We start from the raw sequence: 13,535 nt of genomic DNA on the forward strand, positions 1-13,535 counted from the left end.
AGCATTTTTAGGTCTTTGCACACAAGTTACTAAAGCCACTAATGTCAGCTGGTCTGAGCAGCTACTGCAGATCAACTGCATTCAGTAATTTACTACTGCTCTCAGCAGCTCTGTTTTATGTGCTCTCCTGTGGCCTTGTACCAAGGGTAATGCTCTGAGGTTCCTCTAGAGGACTGTTTGTATAAGTGAGAATATTTGTTTTATATCACTATTAAAAAAGAGAATAAATTCTGTTTTCTTCTTTAGCTTTCTCTAACACATGATGATGAGGTGCTTCATTCTTGACTTTGCATTTTGTAGCATGAAGTTGTCAGAGCAGATGTTCTGTTCTTGCATCTGTAGTTCCCTAACTGTCTGAATGAAGCCTGTTTATTTAGCATATAGTGTCTTTATAATCCATGCAACACAGACCTGATAAGCACATAGTTTCTGCTGTCATGTAATCATACTGCTTATCATTGCCTTGAACAGTTACTGGTAGGAAATGCAGAATGACATGTAAATGCAATTCTAATATGAATTTTTCAATTGCCTTTGCAGTACCATAACAGCTTGGGGGAAAGATCATGAAAAAGATGCTTTTGAGCACATAGTAACACAGTTTTCTTCAGTGCCTGTATCTGTGGTTAGTGACAGCTATGACATTTACAATGCTTGTGAAAAAATATGGGGTGATGACCTAAGGCATATAATTGAAGCCCGAAGTCCAGAGGCACCACTTATTATTAGACCAGATTCTGGGAATCCCCTTGACACTGTTCTAAAGGTAATCCTTCCTTGAAGCCATTTCTATACAAGATTGGGAGGGCAATTGTTTGGTTTTTTGTAATGACTGGCTAGCAAACATATAGGGCTCTAACTTGGTATGCATTGTATATATTTGATGCTGGCTAATTTGGACCTATGAAATATGTAAATGTTTACTTCACCTCAGTGTATATATATCTGGAAACTCTTTTGCAGTCCAAATAGTTTCATATTTTTCATCAATCCCATTCTTTCATATGGTTCTTGAAGCTTTTTGCAAGTTACCAGTTTTGCTGATGTAGTGATGTTGGAATGCTTTTATAAAGAGAAACTTTTATCACTTAACAAATGCAATGGGAAATCACTTCAGTGCTAGTAAATGCCAGGCCAATAACAATTCTTACTACTAAGTTTAGGTATCTTGGCATCCCACGTTAATGTAATTCATGATTTTGTGCTATAAATACATGTGTAGCCCTCTTCTCTCTTTAATAAGATGTGCATTTAAGTCAGTGGCACTGAGTCCACATGGAAAAATGCTTCTTGCCTTATTGCTCTTTAGAAAGCATAATGATTGTTTCAGTTTCATAATAAAAACTGTTGATACCTCTGAATTTGAGTAACTGCCAGCACTGTCCAAGTAAGAAGGTTGGGGCAATGTTAGTTACATTAGTACTCTATCAAATTAGATCTACACAGATTTAACACTTTTTTTTTCTTCTGGGATAAGTGGCATATCACAAATAGGAACTCTGAATGATCTTTATCAGAGCTGATAAGAAAACCTCCGAGCTGAAGTGTTTAATTTTAAATATCTGTGCCTTACAAAATCATAAAAAACTGAAAGGCTCATCCACCATCTTAAGGGAAGGCAAAAGAAGGGCAGGATCTTCAGCTGACACATTTAATAACAAAAATCACATCAAGCAAAGGGAGAAAGGGTGGAAGCATGGTTCTGATTAGCTCTTGGGTGCAACTTCTTAAAGACCATATTGTCTATGACTGCTTTAAGGGCTTCCACCACAATGGCTGGCATGCTTTTTCTGTGTGTGGATAGATTTAGAGCATGTTTATGTGGGTATATTTATGGACTTACTTTAATTTTTTAGAAAAAGCATGACTCAAATGTGGAAATTGTTTTTCTATTGGAATGGCAGGTTTTTATTTTAATTTTGAACTATCTTCTTTCCACTTTTCAATAGGTCTTGGAGATTTTGGGGAAGAGGTTTCCCATTACAGAGAATTCAAAAGGCTATAAGTTGTTGCCACCGTATCTCAGAGTTATTCAAGGGGATGGTGTGGATATCAACACATTGCAAGAGGTAGGAGATCCTGTTCATGTGTCAGGGTGACACTGATGAGATTGATATTTAATCTGGACTCTGTTACAACTAGTCAGATGTTGCAGCAGAGACTGCTGACCCCACCCCTGCCCTTCATTCCAGGCACTGGCAGTGATATCATAATGCATAAAACAAATTCATTAATACTCCACAGGAAATTAAGATGCATAAAAAACCCTAAAAGGCATTTTCTAATCCCCCTGTTGTAAGCCTTCTCTTTCCACTGTCTCTCCTTTTGTTTGCTTTCATCATGCTTGTCAAGTCTCATTGAGATCAAAATGTGGCAGTGTTTGGTCATTTCATTGATGTCTAAGGCACACTGCATGATCACTGTGCTGCAGCAGTAGTAATTAACTGCTTTGGCTCATTAGTTATGTATCTGAAGTCTGCTTGTCCTCACATATTGAAGGTGTAGTTTTGAAGGAAACTTTTTAAAACCTGGGGTAAGGAAAGCAAGTTCCTTGATTGAGCAAGTAGTGGACTAAGGATTAGTTGAGAAGCCTGGAAATATGTGTAAAAGGTTAGGCTATAGTCTGAGTCAAAACTGCAATTTTACCAAAACATAAATTATTTAGTAAATTCTGCATGCTTGAAGTAAGTCATAAATTCACCACTATTGACTAGAGGTAGATATGGGGTAATGCAATATGGTTATAAAGGTACAAACTGCAGTAGCTACAGATGACAAAGGGCATGGAAGAGAAAGAGGATTTGACTTTGTCTGGTTTGTCCTGAGTCTTCATCTCCAGCTGTATTAGAGTTCAAACCCAGAAATAAGTTGAATTAAGTTAAGATTAATTTTACTTGAATTTATTGACACTTGTGTTAGCTTTCTAGACTGACACATCTTTAGGTTCTTCTCAACAAAGCTGACTTTTGCTGTTTCTAAAAATGATGAGCAAGGGAGGTATCAGTTTTGGGTTTTAGTTAGTCTGAAGCCATCTGCATGTCTAATGTGGACACATAATGTGAACCTCAATGACAGAACTGAGATTTGTCACTCAGATCCCTAGGGAGCAGTTAATACTGAGATTGTAATCTGATAGACCAAATGGAGTGCAGTCATGCTCTGCAGGTTTTTCCCCCTCCAATGGCCTTTAAAGTAAATTCTATTCTATTTTTTTGTCCCATGTGGCTTTTTGAGAATGTACAACTATGCTAATATGCTTAACATAACACAAGCATGAGAAGTTAATAGTTGGAAACAGAGTGTAATCATTAGATAGCAGGGGAAGACACTCTGTTAAAGAGAGCAAAATCCACACAGAAGAAAAATATTTCTGCTTATTCTGACCAATGATCTAACAGGGCTCATGGCTGTGTTAGGCAAGTGTGTTATGGCTGAGATTTTCATGAGTTGTGAGAGGACAGAAACTGGACTATTCTTTCTTGTAAGGAACCCTGGTTGCTTTTTCTAAGTTATACTGGACAAAATACAAGGATGTCATATAGCATCAATTCTAATTAAATATTAAAGCAAGTAGTTTAAAATCTTTGCACTAGAGGGAAAAATGCTCTGCTCTCCAAGTTCTAAATAGAGCAGTAAAACAATTGCAACAGCTATTGGGAGAGAATGGGAGGCAGAATAAGCAATCCTTTGTTCAGGTGATCTGCCTGTTTATTTTCTTTATGAGGCTGTAATTGATTATGAAACAGCTACCTGTAACATGTAATAAAAGAGAGCAGAAGATCCAGTTCCCCAAGACATACAGAAGAAACAGATCACTGCTGCCCAGTGGCTGTTCCTCATGTCATTGAACCACTAGTCATTAAAACAATTTAGACCCCAAGTGTAGCAGCAAATTAACTCAGCCAAAAGGGGACCACTTTTGTGGTTTAGTGAATTAAATTGTACCCCAGTAAGGGGCTAATACTTGCCAGCACTATACAGAAGAAAACAAACTTGTTTTGAGCTGGGAGAAATGGGCAGGAAGGAAAGTGGCATTTTTCATTTGACAGCAGCAAATTAGGTTGGAGCAAAATGACCATGATTTTGCAACCTAATTTTAGTTTTATTTAAATATTGTGAATCTCTTCATCCTTTTATGTCAGCAAACCCCAGATTTTACCATGCTGACTTTTAGAAGATTGTGTAATAGCCTAACATTTTTTAAAATCCCTAAAACAACAACCAAAACCCAAAATAAAACAACCCACCAAAACCAAACCAACACTGAAGTATAATTGATTCTTTTCCAAAAGGAGTTCACATGAACAAATACAAATGTATCACTGTGGCCATCTTTTTTCACCCTCTTTTTTCTCTTGTAGCCTGTGCAAGATTTTTATTCCAAGTATTCTGTATCAGCTTTCAATTCTAGGCATGATTTATTGTTACAGATCAGATGAAAGGGAATGGGTACAGTAGGAAAGTCTAAAATGGGTAATGACCAATAATCTGATTTAGCTCTCCAAAGTAGCTGAAACAACAATATAGAAAACAACTCAGAGTATAAACTGGATTTTAAAATTCTTTGTTTTAATAGGGGATGCTGGTAGAACAGGTAAGGAAACTTTTTTGACTTACTTTGCATTTTCACTTTTAAAAATCATTCCAATCTGCTAACTCCACACTGTCAAAGGATTTTCTTTGAACATTCAATTTCCAGATGTCTTTAAATTTTTATACAAAATTAATCCTCTAATCTGGAGTCACAGTTCATGTATTAATTATGCTCATAATGCTCAGAGGAAGCTGGTGAAAACCTTGACACATGAATTGTTCTCCCTGTATAGGTTTGAAAGTATGAAGCAAAAAATTCTTCTGTATTTTTTTCCTTTGGGGGAGGCTTCAGTTGTTTCAGATCTCTCCCTTTTCTTCCCTACTACCACTGCTGTTTGCCATCTCTTCTCCATACCTAAGGAAGAAATAATAATATCTGGGCCTTGGCTGTGGGTCACTGGTACAGTCAGAGCTGTCTTTCAGCTTAGATTGATCTTTGTCTGGTGAGGAGGGGAAGGGAAATCCAGCCTGAGTAAGGAAGTCCCTTGAGAGAATGGGAATAGAAGCTAGTTCTTCACCCAGAGTAAGTGAGGAGTTGTGCCTGTAGCACGAGGTGAACAAACCATGTGTAACTGAGAGCAGGAACAGGAGCTGCAAGGGGGCTCACGTTTCTTCTCACCCAGGCACGAGGGTTAAGCAGCCATGCCCAGCTCTGCTGTTCTTGCACTAACATCTGTTAACCTGCAGGTATCAATTAACATGAAGCCTCAGCACCACGTGCCTTGGTGTAGGATGTTGTTTGTACAGGTAATTGTTACCTTGCAGCTGTGTTCAAGTGAGTGCAGTGTCACTCCTGCCCTTTGCAGCTGCACATTGAGGTGGGCAGAGCAGCCTGGCTCAGGCTTGGCCAGCAGCTCACATGGCTTCAGGCTTGCTCAGGGTCAGGACAGAACCATGGGGAGCTTACCTGTATTTACTCTTTAAAAGACAGCACTGATAAGTAGAGTCCATATCCAGGCCCAGTTAAATCTCATTTCTTATGGCACCACTGGGCATTGTTCTCAAGTAGAAGGTGTACAAAATACCATTTCTTAGCCTTCCTTTGTCAGCTGTAGTTACTTTTGAGGTACTTAAAGGAGAATTTAATTAATTTCAATTGTTTATCTTCCTGAGTGCCTCTTTTAACTGCTTCCAGGAGAGACTAATTACCTGAAAACAAACATAACTTTTGCTCTTGTTCACTGAGAGTGTATGATGTCTACTGCTAAAATCCACAGGACTGTCATGTATTTAAGAGGGCACTTGTTCGGGATATAAAGCTTACAGAGGGTTCTCTTAAGTAGAAGTCATGGTGGTAGAGCTTGACATTAATTTTGCTTGACTTGCCAAGTGAGGCTGGGTAAGTTGGTACCATTGGAATGATGGAAACTCACTGATAAGATTTCTCCTGGGGAAATCTGTGTCAGGAGTGTAGTGGGAGGGTGTTCCCAGCATGTCTTGGGAAGGTGATGGCCCTGCTGTCCAGGTGTCCTGTTGAGTGGCCTTGTCAGGCATTCAGACTGAGAGTACCTGTGAAGATAGTCTGCATGTGACTAAGTGCATAAGCAAAATACTAGTGTGTTCTTTTGTTTACACTACCAGTTTGTTACAGTCTGAAATTGAAATTGTGTTTTCCATTTTTTTCTCCCCTTCTATGAGCCTTAGCTGTCCCTTAAAAAAGCAGCTTGACATCAGCAGCTCCTGAAACAGTCCTGTTCAGTGTTATGCTGGCATTTCTTCTTGATGCAGGACACTAAGATTGCCCAAAATATTACCAGATTTCTGACTATGCTGATTTTTGAAACTCTGCATTTTTCCCCATAGATTATGTTCTTCCATTCCGCTTTTCATCTTCCTGTTTTTCTGGATGGATGGTACTTTGCTGTCTCACCCACTCTGGTTTTCTCACCTGCTTTTGATAGTGAAATGTTAGAAGAAGAGAGTTTGAACTCCTGTTTTGGGGCTATAGGCATCATTTCAGGCTGTCATAAGAGTAACGGGTCAGGGAAACAAATCTTGGCCCTTTATGAGCATGACTAAATGAGCACCCATTACTCCAGGCTAGAGGATGTCACATTTGTCAGGGTAGAATCAGGGTGGAGGGAAGTGGTACAGTAACTTTTACCTCCACTCTTGATAGAGTGCAGTTCACATTGATCTGTACCTGCTGGAGAAGGTGGCAAAGCAAACTCTGTGAGCAGTTTTATGTAGTCTCATTTCCCATCTTTGTCTAGAGTAACATCAGCAAGTTCAATGAGATTTTCAAGAGAATTGCTCTGTTCAAGTCATTGCTCAGAGAGGGTAATAACTTTCTGGAGTAGAGCAGGATGGCTGCATTCTCTCAGGATACAGCCTCTGCTTCCAGGTCTTCCCGTAATTCTGAGAAGTTGGAAGGCTCTGAAATACTCCCAAGAAGTCTTTTATTTTCTGTAGAGCTCTGTTTCTCTGGGCATTGCATCACTGTGCCACCTTAGTTTGGGAAGTGTATGGCCTGGTAATTGTGCTACAGCAAAAGCTTTCCAGTTCCACACTGGAGCTGTAAATAAAAATGCTAACAGTGTCCCAGGTATTGACCAAATTATTACATACATCTCCTGGAAACTGAATGTTAGTTGGCTTAATTGTCTGTAAAAGCATCTTGCTTAAGTAGTATAATTTTATGGGAAAATGGCACGGCCTAAAAGTATACTCCATCATAATTTTCTCTTTTTTTTATTAGATTGTGGAGGGAATGAAGAAGAATAAATGGAGTATTGAGAATATTGCCTTTGGATCTGGTGGAGCTTTGTTGCAGAAACTAACCAGAGACCTCTTAAACTGTTCCTTCAAATGTAGTTACGTGGTGACCAACGGCCTTGGGGTATGTCTGTGTACAGCTTCTACCCCTCTGCTTTCTGGAGAGGCCTCCCCATTTGAAAACCTGTTTGATTTCCTGTTCTGTTACCACCATCTGCATTAGGTCCCACAAAGCCCTTTCCTCCTAAAAAAAATCCTCTTCATTTTAGATAAATGTCTTCAAAGATCCTGTAGCCGATCCCAACAAAAGGTCAAAGAAAGGACGGCTGTCGTTGCATAGGACACCTGCTGGGGAGTATGTGACACTGGAGGAAGGCAAGGGAGATCTTGAAGAGTATGGACAGGTATGAATTTTCAAAATCTATACCATCATTCTTCATGCAAAAATACACTGAGATAAAGCAGGTTATAACTTAATTTCAGAATTTATTTCTGCTCTGTCATTTTGTTCAATTCCCATCTTATTACCTCAAAAATTACCTCAGTACCAAATTTGGGAACAGCAGAATGTTAGAATGACAGTAGAATGTTCAGGCTTTACAATTACAGATCTTTGTCTTTTTTTTGTCTTCAGAAACATGAGACCATTACCACTTCTCCTCAAAACTAAAGTCTCGTTGTTGCTTAATATAGACTGGCCAGGTAGTTTTGTTTGGCCAATATTGCACAATTTGAGTAGTGACTCTTGGTGGAGGTGGAACAGCTGTAACTGCTTTAGCAAGAGTGTAACTTTAGTTACACCTGGAACTAAAATGTGTTTTACTTCCCCACTGAGATTTTTTTTAAAATGATTCCTTCAGGAATTAATGCTTTGTACACAGAGTAATTCTACAGTTTTTAAAGATTCAGGAATTCAGTTTCCCTGTGAATTCTTTACAATTGTAAAATGGAATGCTATTTCCATGAAATAAGCACAAACTTTATGCCAATCTCAGGCTTTCAGTTTGATATGTCTTGTGTTTCAGCATCCAACAGCAAATCATTAAACTGCATGTTGAGTCTCTTCCCAAGTTAAGAGGACTGAAAATAAGTTGTCAAATTGCACTTCTGCTCTTAGAAGTTGAAAGTTTTCTGGTGTACAGAAGCTGGTTTTGTACCGCTAGGCAGAGGGTACTTACCAGGCACACTGCTTTACATAACTGTAAGCCTAAAACTTACATCTCTGAGAAATTTCAAGATTAAAAAAATCTGATTTGCACACACTGAAGATACTATGCTCTGGACACAAAGATATTATATATATTTGTAACTTTTCTATGCACATATTCCTGTACATATGTTAATTATGAACATTCATATATATGTAGAGAGAGAAGGACCTAATGGTGAGAAATCTCTTCAACACAAACTGCAAGACTTTGGCTCTGAAATTAGGCAATATGTTGTCCCTTCATTTTTGACAGGTCAAATGATTCATTAAAATGTTTTGGTCCCAGGAAATCAGAGAGGGTCATTGGTGTGGTACCAGTTCTGGGGCTCCCTGGAAATGCCAGGGAAATGTCCCCTTCTGTGGGCCCATTTCTCTAAAGGTCCTTGCAGTAGGTCACCAAATGCAGGGACTGCTCAGTGTTGCTGCTGTGCTGACTTTTGTTGTGCTTGTTGCCCTTGCAGTGTGCTGTGTGCCAGCCTCTCCTGATATGCTGTTTTACAAAATATATGAATAAAAGGCACAGTGAAGAAATACTTTTTTTTCTAGAGGTAGAAAATACTTCATTTAAACCTCTGTAATTGAATTGTATTTGACTGGTTGGTTGCATGTTACCTTTCTTACAGACTGCCCTAGCAAGGTGTATTTGGTGTGTATTTTGCTTTGGCCAGGTGTAGATACCACACTCAAGGGACTAGGGAGCACAAAGCTGCTGTCTGTGCACAGGATGACCCAAGCCCTTTCTTCTGTGTAACCATTAGTGAAAGGTGTCAGAAAAGGCTGTAAAGATTCAGTATCTTGACAGTCTAAAGTTCCAGCCTTATCAGGCTGGGTTTGTGTGCTTGCTTTGGAGTTTGTGTAACCTGTGTTTGCCAAATCACTCTTGCTAAAACAGCGGTGTTTCTTGCAGGACCTGCTTCACACTGTATTTAAGAATGGAAAGGTAACGAAGTCATATTCGTTTGATGAAGTCAGACAGAATGCCAGGCTGAAGAACAGTGAATTACAATCAGCATCTCACTGAGTTCCATTCCATGTCTGTGTACGTGTGTGTAACTAGTTCGTACTGCATAGCTACTGGTTTATTGTACAGATTTGTGTGTTTGTGTTTTATGACATTGTAGCCAAATTATTTGTTGGTTTATGGACATACTGCCCTATCTTTTGCCAGTCTTTAGAAGATGAAATCAGGAAATGGTACTTACCTTGTAAAACATATTTAATGCTGAAGTGTGCTTTTTAGGGCCCTTTGCCAGTAGTGATTCAATCTGGTATTGATCTTTTCACAAATGAGACAGAGCTGCGAAACTTTTTTATATATAACAGAATATCACAAAATGGATTTACATAAAATTATCATGATTGCTTTATGTTTATATTTAACTTGTATTTTTGTACAAACAAGATTGTGTAAAATATATTTAAAGTTTCAATAATTAAGTCTTTCCAACTTTTCATAATTTTTATGAGCACAGACTTTCAAGAAAATATTCAGTGGGGGGGGAATCCATTGCCTTTTGTCCATTAATCAGCAAATAAAACATGGCCTTAAAAGTTTGTTGTGACATTGTTCCATTTGACAACTAAATCAGGACTTGTATCTCCTTAAGATCCCATAGAGTTGCTGACCTCACCATTTCTTGTAATTGTCTGTATTAGTAAATCTGCATTAAACAAAATTACTGTTCTTTCTAGAAGGTTTAGGTATTACTGACCTTGCTGGCACAGTAAGGTATGTAAGTGAAATGCCAAATTTGAAAGGATTCTCTACTGCAACTTAACTTGCCAAGTCTATCCCACTTGGTATATGCACCTCAATATTTTAAGAGTAAAGTTTTTAAGAGATCTCCTCTTCCACTATAGAATATATGTGTAAAATACTGAAATACGGAAGCGGTGTATTTTAAAGTAATTACACTTCTGGGTTTATTTTTCATATACTGTAAGTGACATGAATTTAAAGCAAAATACTGGACTGGGTAGTGCACTTTTTTACTTTTTTGTATTTTTTTCATTGATTTGCCTTTTGTCAGACTGGATGTTAAATTGTAAAAATGTTTAACTATTTTTGTTAACAACTTTAATAAAACTATGCTAGCCAAACTCCTACATGAATGGCAGACCTGTTTCCCCTTCTCACCCCATCTGTTTGGGGTGAGGAGGGGCTTTTATTTTGCAGAGGGTAACTGTAAAACAATGTGTTTGAGAGATACTTTTGAACTGTCTGCACTTGATTGTATTTGCTCTCTGCATATGCTTGGTATAAGTATCTGCTGGAAAATGAAACTGTTGAGGATTTTATTTGAGAAGCTATGTAGTAACCTCTGAAATATTTGATAGTACTGTAGGATGGCTCTCACTAGAAAAGTACCTCCCTTAAAGACAAAAAAACAACAGCAAAAGCAAACAGTTCCTGTTCTGCTGGTGATCAGCTATCAGCCAATTGCTTAATATACTGATGTAATTAATGCTTCTAATTAGTAGATGATGTTACTGGAAAATGTTAAGGCCTAAGATAATTTAAGCCTACAAAATTTTATAAAACATGCTTTTAAAGGAAGATTGAAAAGCCATACTTCATTGTTCTTACTCTCTCACCAAAAAGGGCCACATCAAGGCATCCATAATATTTCCAGGGTTTGTGGTTAAGATGTTTATGCCCAGTCTCAATAGTTCTTGTTAATAAAAACCTGTTTTTCACTTGTAGTGTATGTAATTATACATTTAAGTGATGTATTGTTTCAAGAATAGTGTTTTAGTAAAACTAATGCTGACCTTTCACACTGAGGAACTGCCTTCCCTTAGCTATTAATTATATTGTTTGGTTTTGGCCTGGAAAGATTTTGAATCTGGCCTTAGGATCAGTAGCAGGTAAATAGTACAGAGCCTATTTCACTCCTCCACATGTGTACTAGGGAATTTTATGATGTATGGTTTAAAAAACAATAAAGTAAATGCTGCTTTCATTCTGTACCAATAAAAATTTTGATAACTATTGACTACCCATAACTGATATTTTTGTACTTGAGAACTGAGGATATACTGTGGAAGCACTGTTTTCATGTGTACCATGAAATACATTATAATTGTTCAGTATTGTCTAAAACTTTTCCAGCTTATTAGTTGGAAACTCAAAGCAAATTCTCTACTTGTGCATGTCACTTTCAGAAAGTTGTAATGTCACTCATTTTATTAAATGTTAATAACTTTAAAAGGGGGGGGGGGGGGGAAGAAAAACACCTGGTGCTATTCAGACCTGAACACTTGTCTCTTTGTGTTTGGCAGTTTGACATTCTGGGCATCAAGGAGTTGACAGAAATTACTGCAGTGCTTGAACCATACAATATCCTAATTCTTCCACATGAAAGCAAACAGCATGTTTGTTTGCTTTAAATTACTAGATTTGTAGTCATTGATATATTTTAATTATCCCCATTTCATAATATAATACAGTATTTGTATTTAAAAATAGGAATTGGGAATTTTGTGTTTAATACTCTGATTTGTAACCATATTTAGCGTAAGAAATGGATTTTGTAAGACTATTTTTTTTCTTCAGCTGCATGATTATAAAAAAAAAATATACTTTTTTGGTACTTTGAAAGATCTGAGGAGAGAACAGAAGAGTACTTAACTGTTTGGTTTGCCAAAATCAAAACAAAGCTTAAACAGTTCTTTTCTTATAGGTTTTTACATTCCTTCTTGTTTAGTGAAGAATAAGTATTCCTCACTTAAATCCTCTGTTAAAGTAATTTTAATGTACTTGGCATCAAATACCAGTATGTAATACACATGGAAATAAAGTTTAGTTCTGGCAGTGAAAATCATAGCCATCTGACTGTGTCTTCAAGTTCTGATGTTGGGCATCAGAGATGTCATCCTGTGCTCTCTGTTGCCAAGCCCAGGCCAGAGCAGGGCTGTGCTGCACTGCATTCCTTTAAGGAGAGCTGCTCAGCTGCCTCAGTCGGGCTTACATTGACAGCCAGCTCAGCTCCAGAGAAGAGAAAGCAAACTCAGCTCTTTTTTTCTTGTTTGGGGGGTGTGTGTGTGTGGTTTGGGGATTTGGTTGGTTTCTGGGGTTTTTTCCCTCCCTTTTTTTTGTGTGTGTGCGTGTGTGCGTACATCCATGCTTCATTTTGTCTGTGTTGAAAAGTAAAGCACTTGGCTTTGAATTTGATAGAAGAGATTATCCTCTATATTTGACATAATCCTTTCTCAAATAAAGTTTCATTATTTCAACTTTAAAGTCACTATAATGCTTGTCTAAAGGCAAATCAACCATCAGTGTTGCATCCTTCAGTTTGCTGCAGTGCTGTCAAAAATAATGTCAGCTCTGTAGCAGAGAGAGTCCTTTGGACAGGATTTTTGTATCTGGAGGAAGTTACACTTTAACTCATGGAGGACTTTAAGTTGCAGGTATGGTACCAGCAGGAATGTGTCAGTAATGGTGGATAAAGCACCTCCTGTGATGCTGTCACCATTTGTTGCTGCTCCCTGCAGCTCTTGCTGTAGCAAGGGGCTCTTATAGCCCACAATAATGCTTGAATTTAAAGGTTCTGTTCCATGATTTGCAGAGAGCACCCACAGCCCAAGTGCCAGGGCTCCCCTGCCTCCTTTGCATGGAGTTAAAACCCAGGAGCTCCAGCACTGCTGATTTCCTCACTCCTGCCAGCCTTTGTGCAAGTCAGGTCACTCACCAGCCCTGAATGGTGGTGATGGCTCCCAGGTCAGCTGCAGGAAATCAGCAGGGAAATTCCAGGCCTTGGCCTGTGCAGAAGGCAAGGGATTCACAGGAAGAGACCTATTTATGTCCTCCAATCCTACTGTGACAATTAAAATTATAACTGCTGAGCTGCTTGAGGCAGGGGCTGTGAGGGTGCATTGGTGTGATGGTAATTGCATTTCTGCATGAGAGTCCCATCAGGGTCCTGTAGGTGCACATCTCCATCAGATTTGTAAACATCTGAGTGAGAGATCATCCTCTTAAACCTGATGAATGTGGCCTTATGTGGAGAACCAC

General features: G+C 38.5%; 1 protein-coding gene across 1 annotated transcript in view; it reads left to right on the top strand.

Moving 5' to 3' along the window:
- The window catches only part of NAMPT (nicotinamide phosphoribosyltransferase), a 30,776-nt gene extending 18,434 nt beyond the window's left edge, over positions 1 to 12,342 (top strand). Inside the window, exons 7-11 of the mRNA XM_066550820.1 lie at positions 541 to 766; positions 1,950 to 2,069; positions 7,292 to 7,432; positions 7,578 to 7,712; positions 9,426 to 12,342. Coding sequence (XP_066406917.1) covers positions 541 to 766; positions 1,950 to 2,069; positions 7,292 to 7,432; positions 7,578 to 7,712; positions 9,426 to 9,539 — 736 coding nt within the window. The 3' untranslated portion in view covers positions 9,540 to 12,342. The remainder of the gene's footprint in view (positions 1 to 540; positions 767 to 1,949; positions 2,070 to 7,291; positions 7,433 to 7,577; positions 7,713 to 9,425) is intronic.
- The last annotated feature ends 1,193 nt before the right edge of the window (positions 12,343 to 13,535 follow it).

The sequence above is a fragment of the Molothrus aeneus genome, chromosome 5 (genome assembly GCF_037042795.1).
Source record: "Molothrus aeneus isolate 106 chromosome 5, BPBGC_Maene_1.0, whole genome shotgun sequence".
Lineage (NCBI taxonomy): Eukaryota > Metazoa > Chordata > Aves > Passeriformes > Icteridae > Molothrus > Molothrus aeneus.